Here is a 27,900-nt window from a genome sequence, read left to right as displayed (position 1 = left end):
CCGAAGAACTAGGGGCTGGGTCTGAGCCTGGAAATCTGCAGGTCCGAGGCTTGGGCACACACACTGGGGTTCGTTGAAGAGCGTCCCCCGGAATTCACGTCCATCTGGGACCTCAGAATAGGACCCTATTTGGAAATAGCATCTTTGCAGAGGGAACGGAGTTATGGATCTGGAGAGGAGTTCATCCTGAATCCAATGACAGATGCCCTTCTAAGAAGAGGGGAGGACAGAGACCCACAGAGGGGATGGCCACGTGAGAACAGAGACCCCAGGAAACTCACACACACACACACACACACACACACACAGATGCACACCATTACAAGCAGGCGGGGACACTGCTCTGGGACAGCTCCCGGTCCCGGACACGCGCCCACCCCCTCTCCTGCTCCACGATTTCTCAGGAGAACCTCACGTCATCTGCCACTCCACGCTTAGTTCACCTGCACCATCCGGAGCCTGAGATTTCTGATTAAGCCAAGCCCGAGGCCTGGGGTCTACCCCACTTTGTGTGACCCCCCCCAGCCGGCCCCTCACACTCTCCAAGGCTGGGACCCTGCACCCCGACTGACATACAAAAAAAAAGGTGGCGGGACACCTGGGTGGCTCAGTCATTCAGCCTCTGCCTTCAGCTCAGGTCATGATCCCAGGGTCCTGGGATCGAGTCCCATATTGGGCTGCTGCTCCCTCTCCCACTCCCCCTGCTTGTGTTCCCTCTCTCGCTGTGTCTCTGTCAAATAGATAAATTAATTTTTAAAAAATCTTAATAAAAAAAAAAAAAAGGAAAAAAGGTGGCTCTGACTCAGAAAGGCACATCAAAACAACACCCACCACCACCAGAAAGGTTCAAGAAGGCCTGAAGGTCTAGGCGCTGCCGTGGGTGGTCGTGCTTGTGCCCAGCACACCGCGACCCAGCACTCCACCACCAGCACAGCCCACGGAGGTCCCCGCGAACCAGAAGGTGGGGGAACACCCCTTCCCAGGGCTATGCAACGCAAGGTGCCCCTGGGCGGGGCTGCCTGGCCACACCCGGCTCCAAGCACTGGGCACCAAAGCCTGCGTGGAGGTGTGGTTCGTCCACAGAGCTCAGAGACGTGGGGCACCTGCCATAGGTCACACAGCAAGCAGGAGGCAGAGCCGGGAGGGGAGCCCACGCCTCCCACCTCGATCCGGAACTGTGCTCCCAACCTCTGCTCCGTGGGCAGATTCCCAGCGCGACACGGGATCGTGCACCGTGCACGTGAGCCCACGCTCTCGAACACGCACGTGTGCTCCCAGGCCCGCAGAGGCACGTGGACACCCACGCTCTCCACAGCTCTAGTCACCGTGGCCCCGAGGTGCGTGCGGCCCACGTGTCCCTCCACGGGTGAGCGAGTCGACAAAGTGTGCTCTCCTCACGGGATGAAAACAGGGGGCGGCCAGGGGAGGACCTGAACCGTGGACACCTGCCACAGGGCGGCTGGCCGGCGAGAACATGGAAGCAGCCAGACAGGACAGGACACAGACTATAAGACCCCGCGGGTAGGAGCCGTCAAGAACAGACAGGTCCGCAGACTCGGAAAGCAGGCTGGGGTCACGGGGGGCTGGGGGGTCCTCTCTGCCCCCAGAGAGGGAGGACTAAGGGGGAACAGGTGGCCCTGCAGAGGGACGAGGCTGTCCTAGGAGCCCACGGAGGCCCCTGTGAAGGCACTGAGTGCCACCAAACAGATCACTTTAAAATGAGTGACTGTACATGATGTGAATTTCACCTCCACTAATTACGAAGTGAAAAACTTAACGAGGGGCGTGAACGCTGGTGCAACCGCTCTGGGAATGAGCCTGACGCGTCCGGGCAGAGCCGAAGCTGCACTCACGGGGACCGGCGGCCCTACCCGGGCTGCGGGCCCTCGGGGAACGCGGCCGTGCACGCCCACCGGCCACTGCCAACAGGACACACCCGGACGGCCTCCCGGAACACTGCACCAACGTGAAAACCGGGCGTGGCTTCTTGCAACCCCCAGGCTGGCTCTCACCAACAGAACAAGACGCAAAAACAGACCAAAGGGTATGGTACGTGGGTCCCGGTCCGTCTGGGCTGAGCTGTCAGAATGAAATGCCACCGACAGCATGGCTTAGTCCCAGCAGACATTTGTTTCTTACAACGGGGGTGGGGGGACGGGGGCTGGAAGTCTGAGGATGCCATCGTGGTCTGGGGAGAGCCCTCCTTCTGGCGGCAGGCTTCTCAGGGTGTCCTCAATGGGGGAAGGGGCAGGAGACCGCCGGGCGTCTCTTTGATAGGGAGTTGTGAATCCCATAGGTGACACCAAACCGCTAGGCTCTCCTGATCCCAACCACCTTCTGATCCTATCACCCAAGTCACCAGGTGTGCAGTGTAGGAATCTGGCGGGGACACAAACACACCCACTGCAGTGGCCCCACAAACCCCAAAACCCTCCTCACAGGCCCTCAACCCAAAAGGCCCAGTCCAAAGCCCCATCCAGAAATCGACATCAGGTACGAGCAAGGCCCCAGTCTGGAGCCTGTGAGATCAAAAAATGCATGGGCTTCTAGAATACCATGGGCGGGGGTGGGGGGAGGAGGAGGCCCAGGTTCAACACTCCCATTCCCGAAAGGAGAAAAAAAAAGGTGGACGGGTCCAAGGGGAGCCTAAAACCCAACGGGGCCAACCACACTAAACCCTGGAATCATTCCTGGGGTCCCGCCCTGGTCTTGAGGAACAGCACATGGGCAGCTAAACGGCCCCACGGTGCATCCATCCATCCCGTAAAATCTAAGATTTCCAGGCACCTTCCCTCACTCCTCCGCCCTTCCCCTTGGGCTCCAGCTGGCTGCCTTCCTGAAGGCTGGCTCACACCCCCATAGATCCCCTTATCAAACCGTCATCAGCCACACCCGGCCTTCTCTCTCCACCGTGGAGAAGGTGAGAGGTTTCCAAGCGGTTCGGTTCTGCCTCCCTCTGATGAACCATCTGTAGGTCGCCTCGCTGTTGGCATTTTACGATGAGCCCAGGCCCAAGCCAAGCCACACCTCCCACCCCGGGCTCAGGTGTCCGATTTCATCTCCTGCCAGCTCGACCCGCCACCGCCACCGGACACCAGCTCAGGCAGGCTCCGGCTCCTTTCTCTCAAGGATGGCCTCTCCTCCGGTTTCCAAGCAGGTGCCCACGTCCGGAGCCACCCCACCCGGCTCCCGACCACCGGGTGTTCTCTAAGAAGACGGGGGGCTCTCGCCAGCTCCCCTCTCCTCCTTCTGAGCCCTCACCAGGATTGATCCTAAGGGTCCACTCGGGTCAATGTGGGCTCCTTCCGGCCGGCACCCCATTCTCCCAGCCTCTGCCGGGACCTCTTCCCCAGGTTTGGGTGCAGCGAGAGCAGCACCCCACTCCGGGCACCGGTCTCTGCCCTCGTCCATCCCGGCTTCGAGATCAAAATGCCATAGGTAGGGCGGCTGAGAAACAATAGATCTTCACTTCTCACGGTCTGGAAGTCTGAGATCAAGGAGGCGGCAAAGGCACGTGAGAGCTCTCTTCTGGGTCGTAGGCTTTCTGCTGTGTCCTCACAGGGCAGAAGTGGCCGGGGACTGTCCGGGGACTGTCTGAAAAGGGCACTCATGGGGGGCACCTGGCTTGAACTCAGGCTAAGCCTCTGACTGTTGATTTCAGCTCAGGTCATGAGCTCAGGGTCATGGGATCGAGCCCCGTGTCGGGCTCTGCACTCAGCACAGAGTCGCTTCTCTCTCTCTCTCTCTCAAATAAATAAATAAAATCTTTAATAGATAAATCAGAGTGCTCTAACGCTTTTATAAGGGCCCCACCCTCTAGACCCAGTCACCTCCCAAAGTCCTGCCTCCTCATACCATCACCCTGGGCTGTAGGTTTTGCCAAGAAATCAGTTTTGGGAGAACGGGTGCTCGGACCACAGCCGTGTGACAGGTGTCCGCGTGTGTCAGGCACCTCCCTGGAAGCAAGTCCTCTTTCGCCCCAGGGAGGAATCAAAGACTAGGGAGTTGGGACAAGGAAGCTGGAGGCCGCAGCGGGTGGTATCCAGGAAGCCTGGGAACGGGCGGCTGAGCCGAGTCCTGGGAAGGCAGAGTCCCGGCAGCTGCCAAGGGATTCCGGCTGCAGTCGGCTCGGAGCCGAGTAGGACCCGCATGACCTCTACCGCCGGCCCAGAGGCCAGAAGGGGCCAGGCTGACAGGGCCTGAGATTTCTGCAGGACTCAGAAGGATGGGGGGGGGGGTGTCCCAGAACAGAGGGGAGCCCCTCGGCCACCACCCAGCTCCAGCTCTCCAGCCCAGAGGAGGAGGCGGGTGTCTGGCCCAGCCCAGCCCAGCCCACAGGCGGTCACACTTCCCGGTGCAGGGGTTAATCCAGAGGCGGGGTGGGGAAGGGGGAATCGGGCAGCAGAGGCCGGCGGAAGGACCCCAGGCCTTGGCTGGTGCCTCGCGTGAGGGCCAGAAGGACTCAGTGGCTCTCCCAGTCCCGGGGTGGGGGAACGGGGTGTTCAAGCCCTCCCTGGGGTCCCGGCCTGCAGCGGGTGAGGCTGCCAAGCTGCGGGCTGGTGCGGGGGCGGGGGGGGGGAGTCCAGACACCCACCCCAACGGAGCCATGAGAGCTCTGCTCCCATGCGATGCACACAAGGAGGCTTTTGTGTAGGAATCGGTTGGGAGAAAACGTGCGCTGATGAAGAAACAACGGGACAGACCCACATCGCGGGGCACCCTGCCAAACACACTGGCCCGGTCCCCTCGCCAGCAATGAGCACCGCTGGGCAGAGGGCTCTCTCCAGTCCCCCCGCACGGTTCTGGCAAGTTCCCCAAGCTAAAATTTTTTCCAACTAGAAACCCGGGAAAAGAGCGCAGGAACTGCCGTCCAGTTGTTTTAAGGGGCAGAACGGTCCCTTGTAGGAAAGGCTGGGGCAGCCACATGGTGGAGCCTTCCCAGGCCTCCGGACGGACTAGCGAGAGCCCCCGAAGTGAGCCGGGAAGACTCAGAGCAACAGTGCAGTGAGAACAGCAAGACGCGGGAATCGGGGCCCAGTACAGTCCCGCTCAGGGGAAACGGAGGCAGGCTAATCCTTGTATGGGCTCGTGTCCGTAAGGCTAAGACGATGCCAAGAGCAAACACTTACGTGACACTTGCTAAACTATTGTCCTAAGTGGTTTACATATGCCAACTCCTCCACACGTTAAGAGCCCTAGAGAGGAGATTTCCATTTTACAGAGCAAAAAGTAAGGCCCAGAGATGTTACGTCACTGGCCCAAAGGCACACAGCTGTCACGTGGCAGAGTCAGGATCTGAACCCGGATGTCTGGCTCCAAAGCCCCCCATGCTCTTGGGTCCACCTAATCTCCTGGACGCCAAAACCTTGGCCAAGGGCTGGAGAAAACTCTGGGGATTTGCGAACTCGCGGCTGACCTTGACGGTGACCTGCTGCGCCCCCTCATTCAGTACTACCTTCCAGCTCCCGACAGCCCCCTCTGCTCCACGCCTGTCACCCAGATGGAAGGTGACCATGTACCCACCCAGGGTATGCTGTCAGGGATGTTCTCAGGGGCCCCGAGGGCCTGGCTGCCTGGGCAGGCTCCTCCCACACACACCTCCACACTGTCCTAGCTAAAGAAGTAAATGTCCCAAGGTCTGGGGCAAGGGCCAGCAGGCTGGCAGTCGTTCCTCCGGGGATTCGTAAGCCACACTGCAGAATGCACCTGCCAGCCTCAAGGACTCCAGTCCAACCTCCCAGTAGTCCCTGGGCGGACTGTGATAAAGGCCACAGGGTCTCCGGCCGTCCCTCCCTCGCCACTCTTCCCTCCAGCACGCAACCTGGGGAGCCTCCCACCGGGAGCAGACGAAGCCTGAACTTCGGCACACTGCGGCTCCGACATCTCTCCCAGTTTATAGAACAACACCTCCTCCCAATCCTGCCGCCAGGATGTGGGGCAGACAGGGGACACAGGAACCCTGGTGAAGGGCTGAAACCCGCAACTGCTCAGCTGCTTCCGAGTCCCGCTCCCCTGGCCCATGCGGCCTCTACCCAGCATCCCACCCCCTCGGCTCACCTGGGACAATCTGCCCTGCCAGCACTCACTGTTAATTTGCGCTGGGGCCTCATGTAAATCCCTGCTCCCTCTGGGTTTTGTTTTCCCCAAAGGAAAAAATTTTAAAAGGTGTCAAGTAAAACCCAAGTTCCAGATCTAACGATCTGAGAGCTTGTGAAACCTTCCCTGATAAAAAGCAAAGAGCTGCAAGCTACCACCTCCACAAGAGGTCTTCAATTAAGCCAAACAAAATAATCTCTAACACTGGAATTGCCAGAGTCACAGAGGCAATGAGATACAGAGGGGAAGCTCTTCTGGGGCAAAGGGCCCTTCAGCCAATTTTTTCTGCCTGTCACCTTTGCCTCTTTCTGCTAACACCCTCATCCCCCACCCTCACCCCCATCCCACCTCCTTCTTATGTAGGGCTCCACCCCACCCACCTAACTCCCTGTGGTTTGGGAAAAAAAGAAACTCCTCCCCCAGCTCCAGGGATGGGCACATGATCCAATCCTGACCAGTCACAGCAGTCCACTTCTCAAGTCCTGATGACTGGCTCAGGGAGGAGCATGTAACTCGAGCCCAGCCAATCAAAGCCAATGAGCATTCACAGCACAACTTTTCCCAGCTACTAGGAAACTTCTCTAATTACCCTTAAAGGTCCCTCCACAAGGCTCCCTTTGGAGACCTCTTGGGAACGTCAAAGCCTCCAGACTCTCTCCCACATAGTGCGGCTGACCATTTGTTTTCTGAGCCCCAGACTGAGACGCCAGTGAGTGATACGGGAGCATATGTACCAAAATATGAATCTTTAACTCCAGGATTGCATTCAGGACCCACGGGAAGAAGAGCAGGGTCAGGAGAAATCCCCCGATGACTCCCAGGCTGACAGGCGGTTCACTGAGTGTAGGGAAAGGATTTTGTATAGGTGAGTCAGCGGCGTGATGCCTTACAGAGTAAAACCATCAGCGGGATGGAAGGAGCAGACCGAGTCTCCCCCTCCAGCCTCACTTAGTCTCTGCTGGTGGAGACAAGAGATGGTCCGTAAGTGACTGCCCTTTCATGCTGAAGCAGGAAGGGAAACACACCCCTCCCCCGTGCCAGTCACCTGCCAGCTCAGGCCACCCTACCTGGTGTGAGGATCCCCACTCCCTCCAGGAGGCAGAAGGAAAGGGCTCTAGACCAGCCTCCACACCTCCCCAAGCCCCCCCAGCCAGGACAGGTGCTGTTTCTTTACCCACCACTCACAGACGGCCCTGATGGCATCTCTGTAAGTCATGTTGGGACTGAGACGGGGTCAAACAGAAGACAGCAGTGCCCAGCCAGGGGACACACCCAGTCGCTGGGAGGGGGTGACATGGGGTAGCTATAACACAGATGGAGCAAACAGTGGCAGTGGGGCTCGTGGGGGAGGGTTGGTGGTCAGGGGGTATCATCTTCAAGAGGTCACATTAGAGTGGAAACATAAAAGAGGAACCAAGCACAAGAACCAGAGGGGAAAAGCATTCTGTGGAGAAGTAACAGCACATGCAAAGGCCCTGGGGCAGGAAAGAACACAGGGGCACTGCAGGAAAACAAAGACCTGTGGGGCTGGAATAGGGTGAGCATTCCGAGAATGGAAGCAGGCAGGGGCTGGACTTACAGGCTGTGGGGACAGGCAGGCTTCCTACCCCATGCAAGAAGCTTTTCATTACAGTGGTAAAATGATCCCAGTTGCATTTTCCAAAGAGCATTCCGGCTGCAGCAGCGAGAGCGGACAGCACGGCGGCAAGAAGGCGCAGGAGCAGACAGCACGGGGAGGACGCTGGCAAGAGATCTGCAGCAGGGGCCCGTGCGGAGGAGGGAAGCCAGCCCCCGTCCCTGCGCGGGATCACAACCGGCCGCTAGTCACAAACCTCCCTGCGCAGCCACCCTTGTCTTCTAAACATCCATTCCATAAATATTTGAGAACCCACGATTCTGTGCGAGGCACCATGCTAGGTGCTCGGGACAGGGCAACACGCAAAATCACCGTCCTGCCCTCACAGGGCCCGCATCCTCCCGGAGAGAAAGGGACGGCAGACGACAAACACGACGCACAGGTATAGTATGTAGGCCCTCACAGGGTGACAGGGCTCCGGAAGGAAGAGCCGGGGAAGGAGAAGGAGGGGTCAGAGCCCAGCGGAATGGCAATGGGCAAATTCAAACAAGGGGGAGGTCAGGGCGGGCCTCCGAGAGCGCCCGAGATCTGAACGCGGCCCTAACGGAGGTGGGAGCGCGAGTCACACACCGCGGAGGAGAGAGGCAGGCAGGGGGAGAGTAAGGTGGAGTGTCCGTCTCAGGAACGGCCAGGAGGCAAGGTCAAGGGAAGGGGAGGGCCGCGCGGGGCGAGGGGCAGTTGGGGGAGGCGTCAAGAGCCAACAGGAGGGTGCAGCTCTGACCCCGAGGAGGGGGTGGGACAGGCCCACGGCGGGGGGTTTCGAACAGAGGAGGACCGTGAGCTGACTGCAAAGGTCACAGGTTCCCTTCGGCTGCTGTGCGGAGAAAACCCAGCCCGGGAGCAAGGGTCGGGAATCCAGGTGAGAGGGGTGGCCCCTCGCTGGAGGTGTGGCCCTTCCAGTGGGATCCAGGATGTCCTGTGAGGAGGGAGTCAGAAACATCCTGACGGGCCAGTGTGGGAAGTGAGAGTGAGAAGGGAGATCCGGGCCTTTCCGCCCGGGCAGTTCGAGGCTGCAAAAGCCACAGACAGAGATGGGAATGCAGACAGAGCCTGGAAGAAGGGACAGAGATAGGATCGGGGCCTGGGGCGGGGAGAGGGGCCGGGCGCAGGCCGGGGTGTGCAGGCAGCCTTCCACCACCGGAACTGAGATACAGAGCGGGCCCCTGGATGCCGCGGGGGCTGGAATTCAGGAGGAAGATCTCGGCCTGGGATATCAGCCGGGAACCCGAGACAAAGGTGCCACTCACTGCCCGAGGCTCCCAGAGCTCATCCAGGGAATGCGCGACCCAGAAAGGATGTCCAAGGCTGAGCCCTGGGACCCGCCAGGAGGCGAGGGGTCAGGGAGATAAGGAGACCCGAACACAGGAGACAAAGAGAGCAGCCAGCCGGGGAGGGAGGAGGAAAACCAAGAGAACAGACATTTCTTGAGACGTGTCTCAAGAGTCCTTCTAGGACCTTCCAGAAAAGGTGGAAGGAACTTCACCCAAAATGCCAGGAAGCAAACAAGGGTCAGGCCACTCCTGTTCCTTCCCTGTCCCCAGCATGAGGCTGTTGGCAAAGAGGAAGGCACAGTGCGGTGGGGGGAAGAGGAAGGAGGCGAGAAACCCACAGCTGGGCCTCGGGCCACCGGGGTCCCACCGGGCCACCGGCGACCTCTGGGTTCAGGAACGATCTAGGCACACAGTAGCTTCAAATCAGGCTCAGAATCACCCCGGACGCCCTGCGATGCCCAGCTGCTGGGCCCTGCGTGGCTCCAAAGCCAAGAATGGTCTGTTTGTGTTGTTTTGCTTCTCTGCATTTCTGCTCCTGCCAGCCACTCCCAGAGCCAGGAGAGGCCAAGGTCACGTTTGACAAGGGGGAGGGAAATGAGGCACATAAAAGAAGGTCTCCTTTTGTTTTGTTTTGTTTTGTTTTGTTTTGTTTTGTTTTGTTTTGTTTTGAATGTTTGGCCTAGGCACGCAATCGAATTCTCCACACAGTACATGTGTTGACGGGGCCAAAGTTACTAGATCTTTCTTCGCGGAGAAGAGCAGGGGCCCAACACTCCTCCGCCCAGCCCTCTGGCCCTCAGATCACCAACCAGAAAAGTCTGTCTGCATCAGCCTCGTGCCAGAAGCCAGCCCTGGGAATGCCCCATGAGCCAGGTGGCCGTCCGCTGCGACGCGAGGTCACCCTTCTGGGCACCTGCAACCACCAGCACGCCCGGCAGACGACGACAGCACAGACAGGCCAGTGCGGGGACGTGGGGACACTTTACCGAACGAGGGTTTGATGACACCAACACGTGACTCACTCTGTGTCATTCGCTGCTAGAGGAAGGCCAGCACAAGGTGATTCCAGGTAACTGAGCTTAGCCAGTTCTAGCTAATCACGTTGAATCACCGACGGGAGGCACGGCCGGTATTAGTCATTCCAGGAAGGCACCGGGAACGGTTCACGGAACGGGAAGAGCCGGGCACCCGGAATACACCGGCGCTGCCAGGCCAGCGGAAGGCCAGACGGTGCTGGTGCCTGTCAGCACACGCATACACGCGCACCCAACACGCACGGACACGACGGATGTGTGTGCCCACGTGTGCTCACGTATGTGACCGGGCACACCGACCAGTGTGCCTGTGTGTGACCATGTGCGGCGACATGTGTGACCACATCATCACTGGCGCATGAGCCCACACACACACACACGTGTGCCAACACAGGAGGACCACGCGTCCCATGCCACACGCGGGCGCACGGCAACCTGTGTGCACGCATGCCCGCGTGTCCACGTGTACGCTCACACAGCGACACCGTGCTCCCTGGTTACACACATCCACACGTGTGTGCACGTGCTCCAGCCTGTGGCTGCACGTGTGCATGTGCCCATGTCAACATGCGTTCGCCCATCGCCCGTCGTGTATGCACTATCAGCACACGCGACAACGCTCGCGTGAGCACACACGCCCCCTCAGGAAACCAGAGAGGAAAACAAAACTAAATCCAACTCAGGGACGCTAAAAATAGCTGTGGTTTTCAGCTGTCACCGTGGAGTGAGATGAAGTGACCTCCCACCGGCCGGGAGGACCAGGAAGTCCCCCTGTGGGAAAGAGGAAGCAAAACAACCCGGAGCGGGCATGCACCTGCGAGAACGGAGCGCCTTCCACCCGCCATCGCCCGCCAGTTCCACAGCCTGGTCCCTGGGGCCAGAGACGGGAGACACCCCCCCGCCCCGCCCGCAGTCCGGGGCTCAGGAGTGGCCAGGCTGGGACCCCAGGGGCTTCTCAGAGCTTCGGGAGCAGAGCTGGCCAAGCCCACCCTACAGGAAAGGCCACCCTTCCCCGCTTCCCTTGGTGTCCGCAATTCCAGAACACACACAGACACACACACACACACACACACACACACACACACACTCCTGACTGCAGGGGAGCCCGCTGCCCGCTGGCCGTGCAGGGCAAGCAGAAGGGGAGCTCCACCCAAACAGAGCACAGGAAGGGCCTGCCCTCCTGCCAAAGATTAGCCCAAGACACTCAGAAGCAGAGAGCGGGAAGCACAGGGCAGCGGGCTCAGGATTCAAATCCTGGCCCTGCCGCGTCAGCCGCGGCAAGTGACTTCACGGCGCTGTGCTTCCCCCATTTCCTGGGTAAAAGAGAGGCAACAGGAGCTCCCTGGATGCTAAATGAGATGATGTAATACGCCTAAAACACTTAGGATGATTAGGACCCCGGCTGGCCAGGAAGAAGCGCCCCTTAACATTCTCTGTCTTCAACCTCCACCTTCGAACTGATGCGCGGAGATTGGCCAGGGGGCCCGAAGCCACCCAGGGGCATGGGAGGACAGTCCTGAGGCTCTCTGGGTGGCTCTCGCTGAGGGAAGAACTCGTCTGAGTCCAAATCTCGGGCAGGGAGAGAGGATAAGGAAACAACCTGACCTCAAAACACAGACCGCCTCGCTATGCCACCATCCGCACAGGAACGTAAGAGCTGCTCTGGCCCTCGGAGACCCTGCAGTGAGAGCGGCCATGCAGGCCTTGTCCCCAGCAGACGCCGAGGCTCAGGAGGGAGAAAGAAGCCGCACAAATAAACATATAACATAAAAGACTACTATTAGGGACATGAGGGGCAAGCTACACAGATATCTGGGGGTGAGCCCTCCAGACGGAGGGGAATGCAAGCCAGAGACTCTGTGGTAGGATCAGGCTAGGCAGCCTCAAGGACATCAAGGAGATAGCGTGGTAGGTGAGCAAGGAGGCCAAGAGATGGTGAGGTACGAGAGGGAAGGGGAGTCAGACTGTGGGGGCCTTCAGGCCACTGAGACGACCTTGATACTCACTCACAGTAACATAGGGAACCTTGAAGGGTTGTCAGCTGAGGGGACACATGATCTGACGAGTGTTTTATCAGGATCCCTCTGGCTATCTATGAAGACCAGAGATGAGACTACTGCACCAGTCCAAGCAGTGGATGGAGAAGGCCGCCATGGTGATGCTGAGAAGAGGGGTTGAAATCCAGATACACTTTGAAGATAAAGCCGATAGGATCTGCTGATAGACCATATGAAGGATGACCCAAGATCTTCACCTCTACACTTGGGGGGAGCAAATGGAGGTGTCATTTATTGAGATGGAAACACAAGCTGGGGAAGCCTTCAGCAGCTGAAAAAATGAGTGGATAAAGCCCTCGAGACTGATTTCAATCAGAAAATCAACTTAGAGACGGCAGAGGGGACCCAGCTCCCCTCCTGGATGTGGAGGAGGCTTGGAGGCCCATGGACTCATAGTGGCCCAGCATACAAGCACCTTCCCCTGCAGCCCAACTGCAGCAAGGGGCCCCTCCTACCGCTGGGCCTTCCCTGTCGGACCAGAGACACCTGGTAACTTGGAAACATACTGCCAGGGACCTGGAGCGAGCATTCCTCATCCATTTGAACAGGGAGGGCCATGCATGCCAGGCTCAGTCCTAGGCAGTGGAGACAAGAGTCCCCATTCTCGGGGCTCCTGGGTGGCTCAGTGGGTTAAAGCCTCTGCCTTCGGCTCAGGTCATGATCCCAGGGTCCTGGGATCGAGCCCCGCATCGGGCTCTCTGCTCAGCAGGGAGCCTGCTTCCTCTCTCTCTGCCTGCCTCTCTACCTACTTGTGATCTCTGTCTGCCAAATAAATAAATAAAATCTATATTTTAAAAAATAAATAAAAAAAGAGTCCCCATTCTCCTGGCATTTTCCTCCAGGGTATTTACACACACACACACACACCAGGAAGGTTACCTGGGGCAAATTACTCTCCAAAGCTTCGTTTCCCTATCTGTCGAGGACGGTAATGAGAAGTGTCCCAGAACTGTCCCAGGACTAAACAAGACGGCATTCACCAAATGTCTGGAACACTGCCTGGTCCACGGGAATTCGCGACTGCTCTCCTTAGTGCATTCCGGCTGGACACCTCCTGTCCACTCCCACCTACTGAGGGGACGTAGAAGGGGTGAGTCTCCCCTCTTTCCCTGGACCTCTCTCAGCAACCTCAGCCTACAAGGCTGCTCCGCTGTGTGCCGCCCACGGTGGGAGGCACGTTCGACCACTCTCTGGGGAAATCTTGGATTGGTTACTAGTTTTTTGTTTTTTTTTTTTAAAGATTTTATTTATTTATTTGACAGAGAGAAATCACAAGTAGATGGAGAGGCAGGCAGAGAGAGAGAGAGAGAGAGGGAAGCAGGCTCTCCGCCGAGCAGAGAGCCCGACGCGGGACTCGATCCCAGGACCCTGAGATCATGACCTGAGCCGAAGGCAGCGGCTTAACCCACTGAGCCACCCAGGCGCCCCTGGTTACTAGTTTTTAATTAAACACATAACACATGAATATTCTCCTTGTTTAAAGGCACCCAGGGGTGCCTGGGTGGCTCAGTCGGTTAAGCGTCTGCCTTCGGGTTCTGGGATCGAAGGTTTGAGTCCCGTGGCGGGCTCCTTGCTCAGCAGGGAGTCTGCTTCTCCCTCTCCCTCTGCCTGCTACTCCCCCTGCTCACTCTCTCTCTCTCTCAAATAAGTAAATTATTATAAATTTAAATAAATTAAATCTAAATAAATAAAATCGAAAAAAGAATTACAGATAAAATATGTTTCCCTCGGCCACAGCCCGAGCCTCGCCCTTTGCCCCGAGAGTGAGCACTCTGTCAGTCCACCCCTTTTCTGACTGTGCGTGCACTGTCCCCCACTGGAAATACAGGTTATTGTTTTGTGACCTGAGTTTTATCTCAACGACTTCTCTATTTTGCCAACTCTCTGTGCTAAAGCATACACATCGAGTCCCTTCTTTCTAACTTTTGCCTAGAAATCTATCGGATGAAGGGCTCCGGCTCCCACCCCCACCTTATTTCCTAGGTCCTGGCTGACACGTAGACCCCACCTCGGGACTGTGGCTCTGGCCCTCCACTGCCACGAGCCGTACAGATGCCAGCAAGCCCCGGACCTCTGCTATGCCTCAGTTTCCTTACCTGTAGGAGGAAACCAAAGCACCACCTCAACCTACCTCTCAAGGCTGTGGTCAGAGTCAAACAAGAAACACGAGACATGTCCAAGGTATTTGCACACATACGTAACTGCCTTTGTAGTGTATAATCTCGCTGGCAGGCAAACTACACCTGACCCGTCTCAGAGCTGAAGAAAGAAACCGTGCCTCGGAGGTGAAGTGAGTGGCGTGATGTCCCCAGCTAGCAAAGGGCCCAGCCAACTCGGCAGCCCCCAGGCTCCGGAAACTGACTCGGGTTTCAGAATGCATCACCTCCCCACTCAGCCCCATCAGCAGCCTGAGAAACGTAAATCAAACCCATCAGATCCACAACAACAACAAAAGGATCAGCGTGAAGTATAATGATGGCAGACATGCAGGGGGAGTGGGGCTTTCACGCTCTTGGCGGGCGCCTAAATGCTGGAGCTTTCCAGAAAGGTGATTTGGCGGTAACTGTCATAATTCAAACGAAGCAGGCTTCGTGGTCTACAGGCTTCTGTTCTGAAAATCTGCCCTGTGCGGGTATTCGTGACATGTAGGCCGAGAGGTATGGACCAGGACACTCACGGTTCAGATGCTTGAGACAGAGAAAATCACCAGTCAGTAGAGAAACCAGGAACTAATCAAGGGCATAGCGATTTAAAGCAATACCATGCAGAAAGGGCAGGAAAAATTATTGATTTATTTGTTGTGACCTGAAAACATTTTCAAGAGATATCTGCGAAGTGAAAAGCAAACTGCAGAATATTTATATGTAGTATAATTCCATGTATGTAAAAAATACATCGTAATGTGTGTAAATACATACTTATGACATAGGCACCGATAAAGGTCTAGAAAGATACGCACCTGCCAACAACGGTGGTAATTATTATCTGAGAATGGGAATAAAATGGAGGGATCTCTTTTCCCCTCTGTTTGAATTTTTTGTTTTTTTCCAAGCAAGAATTCATGTCTTATAGGCGGACTTCTTGAGTTAACTGAAAAGCATAAGAAAATAGCAAAGCACAAGGCCTCCCATTCACGCTGCCCATGGACACGTGCAGCCAAAGAAAACACCGGCAGGCAGTCCCTCCCTCTCGTCACGACCCGCCCACTCGGTCCCCCGAACACAGACATCCTTCTTCCACGGGAAGGGACTTGGCTGGGACTCAGCCTGGGCTGCCCAAGAAGTGGCTGTCGTGGGCTGGGCTTGCCTTCCTGCCTTCACGCCACTCGGACCCAAACCAATCATCTTCGGGAGATTCACGGAGGATGCGGGGCGGCTCTGGCTCCACCTTAAGCCTGGAAATTCTCGGTCCAGGACAGCTGAGGATGATGGCGGTCTCCACTCTGGAAACCCAGAGTTAGAGTGGGGGAAGGAGGGGGCACCTGCGTGTGAACCCGTGTGCACAGAACTGACTGACATCCCTAGAAAGAACCACCCCGGGGGACGTCTGGGTGGCTCAGTCGGTTAAGCGTCTGCCTTTGGCTCCATTCACGATCCAAAGGTCCTGGGATCGAGCCCTGTATCGGGCTCCCTGCTCAGCGGGAGAGTCTGCTTCTCCCCTTCCCTCTGTCCCTCACCCCTGATTGTGTGCTCTCTCTCTCTCTCTCTCTCAAATAAATAAAATCTTTTAAAAGAGGAGGGGGAAAGGAGAAGAAGAAATCACCCTGGAGTTCACCCAGGAATGATGGGGCCCACAAGAGGTTTCAACTATAAACCCCACCCACTCTCGCACCCCCAAAGCAAGAGGCTGTTTGCACAGGGTCCTGATGGCTCCCATGTTTACAGCACCTGGATGACACCACCGGGGGCTCTCCCTGAGAGAAAGCTCTCACGGCTCTTCTGAACAGTGTAACCCCTCGGCCACCGTGAGAGAGAACAAAGCAGTTCGAACGCACTGAGGTGACCCCACACACATCTGTCTGGCCACCCCCAGAGGCCAAAAAAACACGAGAGGAACTCAGGGCTCAGGGGCACCAGCGGCCAGGACCTCCTCGGAATCAGACTACAGGGCTTACTGGGACAAGATCTGCAAACAAACAAACCAACAAAAAGACACCGTGTGCCCAACATGACTCCCAGAGACCTTGAGAAAAGCCAGTCCTCGCCTCGTGGTTAATGACGGCCGAGTCCCAGAGAGGGGCGGTAAGCAGGTGTAAGCAGGCTGTAGACCACATTCATCCTGTGATCCATTCATCCCCAGGCATTCCGTACTGGGCAGGGGGCACAGATAGGAAACGTGGACAAGTCCCATTCTCAAAAAACCCACCTAAAGGAGCAGGCTAAGGGGAAAAGAGAAATCAACCGGCAAGTGACATTACCCACATCTTTATGGACGCTCGCTCAGTGTCTGGGCAAGATGAGCCTCAGTTTCCCCTCCCCACACTGCCGGGCTCTCTCTGGCATCAAGGCTCTGAAATGCTGTGACCCTGGCCTTTCTGAACGCCAGCTCATTTAAACAGGCTGTCCAGACACCCAGGGCAGAGTCTGATGGTCTGAGGCCAGCTAATTTGTATCTACGGTTGAAAGGGCAATCCTGCGGAAAGTTAAGATCAGAGGAAAGGCCTCTGCTAATGCGGCCTTGGGCTCCTGCCTCTGTGGGAATCTAAGGGGAAAGCCGCTTACCATTTCCAGTGGGCACCAGGAAGGCAGTGTTGGGGGAGGACCGAGCCCTGAGCCTCTCAGAAGGGCCTTCCAAGGGGGAGCTTCTGGACAGCAGAGTGCTCTGCACTACTTACTATCGAGGCCGGGGGACCCATGTGAGTCTCACAGAAGCACATGAATGGAAGGTTCCTGTCGTCCTGGGTTCACAGGAAACAGGCAAAGTGCAGCCCTAATTTTAGCAGATAGGGCCTCAGGCTGCTGAAGTCAAGAGGCGAGAAAGTAGCACCATAATGGGCTCACACTCCAGCCTGGCCTGGGCGGCAGACTGCTTAGGGTGAGGTCTCTCATTCAGGCCTCCCCAACCCTGGACCTGCGCCTCCAGGAGAGCCCCCAGATGCCCCTGCGCCCCCCAGCCTCGGCCTGGATCGGGGAGGGTACTGCGGGGGCAGCCAGCGGCCCCTCGCGATGCGCTCCGGGCTCCCGCTGCTCCGGGGCCCTGACCCAGGGCGCCGATCCTGGCTCTGGCTCGCCTGCCCTGTAACTGCGCGCGCTCCTCCGCGCCCTGTGCCCTCCAGCCCCGACGCCGCGCGGGCCCCGGCCGGCGCCCCTCACCCACCTTGAGGACCTGCTGCTTGATGAGCGTGGGCACCACCACGATCATGACGGCTCCCAGCACGGCGCACAGCAGCCCAGCGAAGCCCAGCACCGCGACCGCCCGGCGCGCTCTGGCGCGGCTGCCCATGTCTGCGCGCCCTGGCTCCCGCCCGGCCCTCGCGTGGCTCCGCGCCTGGGGGGACGGGGACCGAGACACAGGCGACACAGGCGGCGACTCTAGGGCAGGCGGGCCGCAGCGGCACGGCGGGGCCCAGACGGCGGCGCACGGAGGAGCGCCCCGGCAGGTGGCCGGCGGTTTTATGCGCCATCGCCGGCGCAGCCGGACCGCCCCCGGGACGCCCTGGGCACCAGGATTCGGGCGGGAGCCTACGGGCGGGGGCGGGGGGCGGGGGCTGCGCCGGGTCGGGGCGGGGTCGGGGGCGGGGCGGGGGCGGGGCGCGGATCGGACGGTCGGGAGGACACGCCCCGCGGGGGGTAGTCTGCCGCCCCACGCCCTCGCTTCCGTTTCCGCGGGAGACCGCGCGGGGATCCTCGTGTGCGGCGTGCAGTGGCGTCGGGGGGGGGGGGGGGTTGGCTCCCCCTCTGCCTCCTCTTCCCCGCTCCTCCCGCCTCTCCCTTTCCCGGCTCCTCCTCCTCCCATCACCCGCTCCCTCTCCTCCGCTCTCTCCCGGTCCTCCCGCAGCGCCCCCCCCCCCCCCGACCCTCCTGCTCCCCCCTCCTTCGCCCCTGCCCCTCCTCCTGTCTCACTTCCTCTGTCGTGACCGGCGTCATGGGCACACTTAGTAGGAGTTTCCCAACTCATCAGAAACACCGGAGCCCCCATCCGCCCTTCTGCGACCTCACTGCCATCCCCCAAGCCCCCAGCCACGCTCACATTCCGTTCTGGCCTCGCTCTCGCTGGGACCAGCCTTGCAGACTCCCGCCTCAGTGCCTGATACACACAACCCACCCCCAACCCCCCTTGGCATTCTGTTCCCCTAGATATCTGCCCGGCTCCTTCCTTCACGACCACTCTGCCACCTTATCAGAAAGGCCTTCCACCCGCCACCTCGTGTAAAACAAAATAGCGCCAGCGCTCCCCGTCTCCCTTATCGCTGAGAACCACCTGGCCTGTTACACAGTCATTCTGACCAGTCCCCCAGCTGGAATGCTGCGGGCAGACTCTTGGTCTCTCTGAGCCCCTGCCTTGTCCTCCGCAGCTAGCACTCTGCCTGGCAGGTAATGCTGCGCCCCCTGGGCTTAGCACCTTGCCCAGAATGGCTCCATTCTCCAGGTGAGGAAGCAGGCACAGGGAGGTGACATGAACACACCTTAGTGTCTGCTTTCTAATGAAGAGGGAGATAGGATGAGCCAGTGAGCAGATAAAGGATGCTTAATTGCAGGTAACAGGTGCTCCCCGATGGCTCCCCAGCCTGCACGCGACATTGAGCTTTGAGCCCCTCATTCTCTAGATCGGACTACTAAAAGGACAAGGGACTGGTTGAGGGTTACACGGGATGGGACGCAGTGTCCTCAGTGCCTGGCGAAGGCAGGCCGGTCCCTGCTGGCTCGGGAGGAGGCCTTCGGAAACTCTCCTTCAGCTGTGGAAGAAAGGCAGCATGATCTGGCCGAAGCAGTATTTGTGTACAGCACCCACTCCATACCGGCCAGAGAGCCTTGCCTGCCACTGTCCCCCACAGCAGACCTGACCTTGCCCCGGGTGCATGCAGGAGGAGCCCAGCCCCTGACCTAGATCGGGGTGCCAGGACAGGGCTGCGGTGTCAGACCGGAACGAGTCCGGGGGAAACCGTGCTCCGGGGTTTCCTGCAGCAGAGTCCCAGAGCAAGGCACTTGGCCCACTCTTGGCCTCAGTTTTCTCACTTGTCCAGTGGGGACAATAAGAGCCTCTCCCCAAGGGCTGTCGTGAGGTTTAACTGCATTGGAAAACAGTGGCAGGGCTTACTTAGATCAGTTCCCGCAACACGGGAGCACGGCTGAGGCCGGTGTTGTCCCAAGACCTGCACGACCTGGCTCTCGCCTACCTTTTCTGCCTCCTCTCCCAGCCTCTCCCCTTGCTAACTGTACTCCCAGCCTCCCGGGCTTTCTTTCTGTTCCTTGAACAGCCCAGCTTTCTCCTGCCACAGGGCCTTTGCATTTGCTGTACGTTGTGCTCAGAACACTCTTCCCCCAGATCCTTCCAGAGCTCACTTCTGCTCCAGACTCCAGCTCAGCATTCACTCCCCGGAGAGGCCTTCAGTGCCCAGTATCCAAAATGGGAACCCCAACCTACCAGTCACTGCACCCAATCATCCCCATTTTATCTGAAATGGTCTTACTGGTTTCTTTACTTTTGTCTCCCCCAGCTCCCAAGCAACAAGCCGGTCTGGTTTTGCTGATGATACATCCCCAGCACCTCGGGCAGTTCCTGGCACAGGTTACGTATGCCCTGAAGTCTTCAGGTGATCAATTAGCTCACTGAGGCATTAATCAATCAAGTCAATTAGTCAATCAATTAACATATTTCATTGAATGCCTCAAGGTTTTCAACAGCCATCAGCTACGGGGATTGTCTTATCCCCATGACTTCGCTGTTCTTGGGAACTAACCAACTGAACTAACCAATGAACCTGGGGTCTACCCTGTCCCAATGCCCGCCCCGCCTCCCTGCTCCCAAAGAGGCCCACTCGCCTTGACCCTCTCACCCGATGTAACTGTTATTCATTACGAAGTCTTCAAGGTCTAAATGTGCGTGGTGCTTACCCAAGAGAGCCTCAAGGACATGGCAGGAGGGTTCCCGCGTCAGACCAGGGCGATCGCCTGACAAGAGACACAGCGGAGATGAAAGGCTGTCTGAGACACGTGACCAGCCTTGAGCTCCCTGAGGGGAGTCATTTCCGGCGGGCTTGGGGGCGGGGGGCAAGGATCTGGTGGGGGGTGCTGAGAAAACACTTCGTCATGCTTTAGAGAGAGGCCTGGCCGGGGTAGGGAGAGCTGAGAAAAACGCAGAGGGAAAGGAGAGATGAATCAGAGTAAGATATTCTCAACGTGGGTGCCGGACGGATCCCGAAGGAACCAAGTCAGATGACGTTCCTTCTCAGCTCAGACGTCTCCCCTGATCAAAAGACAGATGGTGAGTGTGGACAAAGACGTGGGGGACGCCGGAACCCTCAGACACTGCCGGGGCGGGGGGGGGGGTGGTGGGGGGTTTGTAAAATGAGGCAGCGGCGAGGGAAACTAGAGAGTCCGAGCACGGACTGGGGGGGGGGGGGATCCAGCCGTCCTAGTCTGGGGCACAGACGGGAGAAATGGAAACTCTGTCCACGCAAACATGTGTGCACCAGGGGTCGTGACAGCCCTGGGCACAGTAGCTAAAAGGTGTTACAGCCCAGATGATGAAGAGGCAAATAGAATACGGACTGTCACACAGCGGAACGTTATTTGGCTTGAGAAGGAGAGAAGTGCTGCTACGTACCACGGCGTGCGTGAACTTTGAAAACTTTACCCCGACTGAAACTTAGAAAAGACCGCACAGGGACCCCTGGGCGGCTCCGTTGGTTGAGCGTCTGACCGGTGATTTCGGCTTAAGACAGGATCACAGGGTCTTGGGATCAAGCCCCGCACCAGGCTCCGTGCTTCGGGTGGGGGCCGGGGAGGGAGTCTGCCTGAAGATCTCTCTCTGTGCCCCTCCCCTCTCTGTAAAATAAATACATATTTAAAAAAGAAAAGATCACATGGTGTATGATTCCATTAATAGGAAGTGACCAGAAGGGGCAAATCCACGAGACCGGAAGGTTGCCTGGCTTGGGGAGGGTCAGGGGAGTGACAGGGGAGAATCCGGAGCTAAGGGGTACAAGGCTTCTCTTGATGAAACTGTCCTGGTGGTGGTGACACAACCCTGGGAATAGACTAAAATCCAGTAAATTGTACCCATTAAAAGACTGCACTAGAGGCTCTACAAACTACCTGTCAATAAACCGTCACTGGGAAAATCAGAATGTTCTTCTGGCCCCCACCTCTCTCATACGAAGAGCCAAAGTCCTCACCACGAGCCACAAGGTGACCATCATCCCCCTGACCTCGTGTTCCTCTCCCCCCCCCCGCCACCTCACCCCCATCCCACCTGCTTTAGCTCCTGGATGTTTCTCAAACCTACCACCTTGCTCCTGCCTCAGGGCCTTTGCACCCCTCAGTCCCTTTCACTCTTCTCTCAACCCCCCATGGAGCTCACCCTCCCCCGCTTCACGTTCTTGCCCTAACACCATCTTGGTGAGAACTTCCTTCCTATCCACACCCCCACACAACTCCCTGTCTCCCTTCCCTAATTTTTTTTTTTTTTTTTTTTTTTTGGTCAGAGAGAGAGAGAGCATGAACACAGGCAGACAGAATGGCAGCAGAGGCAGAGGGAGAAGCAGGCTCCCCGCCGAGCAAGGAGCCCGATGTAGGACTCGATCCCAGGACGCTGGGATCATGCCCCGAGCGGAAGGCAGCTGCTCAACCAACCGAGCCACCTGGGCGTCTCTCCCTTCCCTGCTTTGCTTTCTCCCCCAGCACACTATGTAATGCCTTGGCTCTCCTTCTCGAATGGAAAAGCTCCATAAGGGCAGGAATCTGTTTTGCCCATGACTGTGTCCCCGACTCCTAGAACAGTGCCTGGCACACAGTGCCAGATCCTTCATGGAACCATAACTGAGGAACCATAACTACCAGAGCCCAGTGATTAAAAATCTGCCTCTGGGAAGCCTGGGGGGCTCAGTCGATTACGCACCTGCCTTTGGCTCAAGCCATGATCCCAGGACCCTGGGATTGAGTCCTGCATTGGGCTCCCTGCTCAGTGGGGAGTCTGCTTCTCCCTCTGACCCTCCCCCCTCTCATGCTCTCCATCTCTCATATTCTCTCTCTCAAATAAATAAATAAAATCTTTAAAAAAAAAATCTGCCTTTGCAGTGAGGCTGCACTCACCAGGGTGACCTCTGGCAAGAAGCTTACACTCTCCATGCTCTGGCTTCCTTCCCTGTGCAATAGAGATGATCTCAACTATGCCCACCTCCGTGGGGGTAGTCATGGGGATTAAACAAGTTAATGCTGATTACACACTTAGCAAAGTGCCAGCGTGAGATGGAATCACGGCTCGGGCAGGCAGGCACATGCTGTGGGCCCCACCTGAGCCGGGAGGACCCAGTGCTATCCTCAGGGCCAAGGAACCAGATTAGTGCATGGAAAGAAACGATCTGATTAAAAAGAGTCACAGCCGGTTAGTGGCTGGGGAGACAGTCGTGTTTGGCCGCGTCTGCCACCTTGGTTGCTGCTCAGGCCAGGGCAGAGCCAGAGTTCACATTTGCCTGTGGTTTTCTTACATCCAATGTTTTGTTTTGTTGTTGTTGTTTAAAGATTTTATTTATTTCTTCAACAGAGAGAAAGAGACAGCGAGAGAGGGAACACAAGTTCTCACCAAGATGGAGAGGGAAAAGCAGGCTTCCTGAGGAGCAGGGAGCCTAATACGGGTCTCGATCCCAGGACCCAGGGATCGTGATCTGAGCCGAAGGCAGATGCTCACCGACTGAGCCACCCAGGCGGCCCCATCTGTCCAATGTTAACTGAGCATCCGCTACATGCCGGGCACTCCATAAGAGGCCAGCCACCTGGCAGTGAACCAGACAAAGCTCCCTGACCTTGAGAATTTGACCTTCCAGCAGATAAGCGAGATCAATAACTGATAAACATAATTATTGGTAAATTTTACAACATGTCAGAGCTGCGATGTCTAGTATAGTAGCCACTGGCCACGTGTGGCTCCTCAGGACCGGAAATGGGTTCATCCCAAGGGAGAGGGGCTGCATCATACACACTTAGTGTGAAAGAAAGAAAAAAATATCTCAGTATCTTTATACTGAACACACGCTGAAATGACAACGGTCAGGTACGTTGGGTGAAATAAAATATACGCTTAAAATTAATTTCAGGGCTGCCTGGGGGCTGTCGATGAAGCGGTTGCCTTTGGCTCAGGTTATGATCCAGGGTCCTGGGATCGAGCCCCGCATCGGGCTCCCTGCTCAGCGGGAAGCCCGCCTCTTCCTCTCCCTCTGCCCGCTCCCCCTTCTGGTGCTCTCGCTCACTTGCTCTGTGTCAAATGAATAAATAAAATCTTTTAGGGGCGCCTGGGTGGCTCAGTGGGTTGGGCCTCTGCCTTTAGCTCGGGTCATGATCTCAGGGTCCTGGGATCGAGTCCCACATCGGGCTCTCTGCTCTGCAGGGAGCCTGCTTCCTCCTCTCTCTCTCTCTGCTTGCCTCTCTGCCATCTTTTAAAAAGTTTAATTTCACCTTTCTTTTTACTTCTTTAAAATGCAAGGGGAGGGGTGCCTGGGTGGCGCAGTGGGTTAAAGCCTCTGCCCTTCAGCTCAGGTCATGATCCCAAGGGCCTAGGATTGAGCCCCGCATTGGGCTCTCTGCTCAGCAGGGAGCCTGCTTCCCCCTCTCTCTCCACCTGCCTCTCTGCCTACTTTTGATCTCTGTCTGTCAAATAAATAAATAAAATTTTAAAATAAAATAAAATAAAATGCAAGGGGGCCTAGCTGGCTCAGTCAGTAGAGCATACAACTCTTGATCTTGGGATTGTGAGTTCAAGCCCAGCCCCGGGTGTAGAGATTGTTTAAAAATAAAATCCTTTTTACAAAATGCAGGAGTGCCTGGGTGACTCAGTTGGTTGAGTGGCCAGCTCTTGATTTCAGCTCAGGTCTTGGTCTCGGGGTCCTGGGATCCAGCCTCGCGTGGGTCTCCCTCTCAGCAAGGAGTCTGCTTGAGATTCTCACTGCCTCTCCCTCTGCCCCACAAGTCTTTAGGGAGGAAAATGCAGCTACTAAAAACTTTTCTGATTGCAGATGTGGTTCTCATTGCATTTCTTTTGAACAGCACTGTATTAAAGAATGATCCAGACCAAGGAGGGGGCCTTGAGAATGATCCATGCTTTAAGAGAGGAAATAAGAGATCAGGGTAAGTGCCACCAGTGAGGAGGGGGCACGTGATTCAAAGGGGGGGGGTTGCTGGAAGGGCCTCTGTGAGAAGGTGACAATGGATGAAGACCTAAAGAGAGTGCAGGAAGGAGCCACACAGATCTCTAAGGAGGAGATTCCCAGGCAGCGGGAACGGCCAGTGCAAAGGCCCTGAGGCAGAAGGATCCCTGGATAGTTGTTGTTTTTTTTTTTAAGTTTTTTTTTTTTAATTTATTCATTTGACAGACAGAGATCACAAGTAGGCAGAGAGGCAGGCAGAGAGAGAGAGAGGAGGAAGCAGGCTCCCCGCTGAGCAGAGAGCCCGATGCGGGGCTCGATCCCAGGACCCCGGGATCATGACCTGAGCCAAAGGCAGAGGCTTTAACCCACTGAGTCACCCAGGTGCCCTCCAGGATAGATTTTAATGAAGATTTGATTTCTGATAACTGATGTAAATGACGTCTTAAGGGCTGTTTTCCTTCAACGGACAAAAGTGTCCCTACGATACAGTAAATATTAATGGAGGTCTCCAGAGCCCCCAGACATCTCCCAGGAGACTCAGGCTGGCCCAAGAAATCCCAGCTTTCTGCGGAATCACCAGACACTTTGTGAACCTCATCACTTCCTTTTATAAGAGCTGGCAACCGAACCTTATCTTTGCCCCTGGCTCTTAGTACTTGAGATAGTACCTCTCTGACAAGGGCTAAGCCTCCAACACAAAATCACTTTCCAGGACAAAGGTGGAGGTGTGGGGAGAACTCCGAGGGCAGCCGGGAGCTGAGAACTCTGCTCCATTTCTGCCAGCTCAAAAGAGGACGGAAGCTTCTATGTGTTTCCCTCGTTTTCTGCCCGCTGGACACAGGAGGATGGCTCTGGACCCGGACAAGGGTTTCAAAGACTGAGGCAGGGGCACCTGGCTGGCCCAGTCAGTAGAGCGTGCCACTCTTGGTCTTGGGGTTGGGAGTTCAAGCCCCACATTGGGCAGGAAGCAAACTAAAAGAAAGAAAAAAAAGAAAGAAAGAAAGAAAGAAAGAAAAAATGGAAGGAAGGAAGGAGGAAAGAATGAGAAGAAAACCTGAAGGCCAATGCCATGAACATTAAGGCACACATATGGCAGGATTCCAATAACACGAGGCTGCCAGAGGAGTTGCTGAGTCCCCATCATAGAGACAGGATCCAGGATGGGGGCGCCAGGGGCCGTGGGAGGGGGCTGGGGCGCTGGTGATTCCTGGGGGCAGAGTCTCGGTTTGGGAGGCTGGATGTTGGTGACGGCTACCTGCACAGATGGCACACGTTCAAAGGGCTGATATCCACACAATGATAAAAGTCTGAACATCACAAGGACAGAAGAGGAACCCCCAGGAAGTGCAGGCAGGAGGCTGGCCGGAAGATGAGCTAGAGAGAACCAGAGAGTCGGTCTTTGATCAAGAATTGGGATGGGGGGGCACCTGGGTGGCTCAGTGGGTTAAGCCTCTGCCTTCAGCTCAGACCATGATCTCAGGGTCTTGGAATCGAGTCCCACATCAAGCTCTCTGCTGAGCAGAGAGCCTGCTTCCCCCTCGCTCTGCCTGCTTGTGATCTCTCTGTCAAATAAATAAATAAAATCTTTATTATTTTTTTTTTAAAGATTTTATTTATTTATTCGACAGAGAGAGATCACAAGTAGGCAGAGAGGAAGGCAGAGAGAGAGGAGGAAGCAGGCTCCCTGCTGAGCAGAGAGCCCGATGCGGGACTCGATCCCAGGACCCTGAGATCATGACCCGAGCCGAAGGCAGCGGCCCAACCCACTGAGCCACCCAGGCGCCCAATAAATAAAATCTTTAAAAAAAAAAAAAAAAAAAGAACTGGAGAGGGAGGCAACACATAAGATATGGGCAGGGAGGGCTTGGGGAGGAAAAGCAGGTCTGGTGGACCTTCTGGAGAGTTCTCTGCAGCCTCCAGAAGAGGGAAGTGAGGGGCTGGGGGCTTCCAGACTGTCCCTAAGCCCATTCTGGAGGGACTTTTTCCTTCCTGGACCCATCCTGGGCCAGAAGGAGAAATGCTGCCAAGCCTGAGTGGGGCAATCCACTGGTTTCCCTGAACAACACACACCCACACAGGGTCTGTCCCAGAAAGAGGACCCCGCCATGCAGGGGGCAGGAAGGGGACACACGCCAGTGATCCCCTGCTTTCCAGGAATCCCCTCTGAGCCATGGGTGCCCCTTCTGAGACCCACATGCCCTCTTTATAAAACAAAAGTCGGAGATGTACCAAGGCTGCGACAGAGGGCTCAGCACCCTCATAATGCATTGCCTCCAGATAATTTAAAAACCATAATAAAACCCACTCAAACTCAGTCTGCTTCTTATTATCACCCTCCAGCAGTCACTCTAAAAAAAAAAGCCAGTTGGGGCGCCTGGGTGGCTCAGTGGGTCAAGCCTCTGCCTTCAGCTCAGGTCATGATCTCAGGGTCCTGGGATCAAGCCCCACGTTGGGCTCTCTGCTTGGCAGGGAGCCTGCTTCCCTTCCTCTCTCTGCCTGCCTCTCTGCCTACTTGTGATCTCTGTCTCTGTGTCAAATGAATAAACAAATAAATTTTTTTAAAAAATGACCCACTCAAGGGTCGATGATTATTGTGACAAGGAAATTATAAGATGTTCCAAAAGCAGGAACCCGCCCCCCACCCAGGCCTCCTCAGGAAGGGATGCTGCTGAAGATGCTAAGCCAGTCTTGGTAACACCACACGCCCCATCTGATTGGCTTAGGGGGGTGGACACGTGACCAAATACTGGCCAATAAGACAAGGGAGTGGTGCGCTGGGGGGACTTCAGAAAAAGTCGTCTCAAAAGGGCTCCAAGAGGAGATGGTTTCTGCATCCCTTCTGCTGGGTGTTATCCCATCTGGGTGAGATGCCTGGGTGGGAGGCAGCCATCCTGCTCTGTAGAAAATGCTGGAGAAGGGACACTGGAAGGACCTGGGTCCTGAGTGATGGCCATCCTTGACCGCTGAAACTGAGAAGCCCAAATGTCCTCACCAGAGGGCATCGCAGGACTTCCCCCATATGGGAGTAATAAATGTCTTCATTGTTAAACTGTTTGGGATGGCGCTTTCTAGTACTTTCAGCCAAAAGCATCTCAATGAATACAGATATGAAAGCCTCTGGCTGGCAGCCAGCAGCCACAACCAACAGCCCTTATTGATCCATTCATTCACGGAATGTTTACTGAGTGTCTTCTATGTCTCAGGACAGTCCTGGGCACTGGAGATCATGAGAGAGGTCCGTTCTCTCCGAGAGGTACATTCCAGAGGGTGGGGCCAGACACAAAAGCAAGTTCGTACATAAGCAAAATAATTTCAGATCATGCTAAATCCTGAGAAAGAAACAAAACAGAGCGGTTGAATAGAGAGAGGGAGGGTAGGGCTTCTCTGAGAAGGTGGTATCTGAGCAAAGAACTGAATAAAGAAGAGCCAACCACGTGGAGACCCAGGGAAGGGATTCTAGGCAGAGGGCATAGCAAGTGCAAAGGCCCTGAGGTGAGAGCAAACT

The 27,900-nt window shown here is 56.3% G+C and overlaps 1 protein-coding gene across 3 annotated transcripts in view; it reads right to left on the bottom strand.

The window, feature by feature from the left end:
- SCARB1 (scavenger receptor class B member 1) overlaps positions 1 to 20,184 on the bottom strand; it is a 71,413-nt gene extending 51,229 nt beyond the window's left edge. For 2 of the 3 annotated variants that reach the window (XM_004753079.3, XM_004753077.2), the window contains exon 1: positions 17,411 to 17,773. In XM_004753079.3, coding sequence (XP_004753136.1) covers positions 17,411 to 17,536 — 126 coding nt within the window. In that variant the 5' untranslated portion in view covers positions 17,537 to 17,773. Of the gene's footprint in view, positions 1 to 17,410; positions 17,774 to 20,148 lie in introns of those variants that run through there. The other variant, XM_045073749.1, reaches the window with a different exon arrangement.
- Between the last annotated feature and the right edge of the window lie 7,716 nt (positions 20,185 to 27,900).

The sequence above is a fragment of the Mustela putorius genome, unplaced genomic scaffold (genome assembly GCF_011764305.1).
Source record: "Mustela putorius furo isolate JIRA1106 unplaced genomic scaffold, ASM1176430v1.1 tig00537248_pilon_pilon_pilon, whole genome shotgun sequence".
Lineage (NCBI taxonomy): Eukaryota > Metazoa > Chordata > Mammalia > Carnivora > Mustelidae > Mustela > Mustela putorius.
This window is presented reverse-complemented; position numbering and strand designations above follow the sequence as displayed.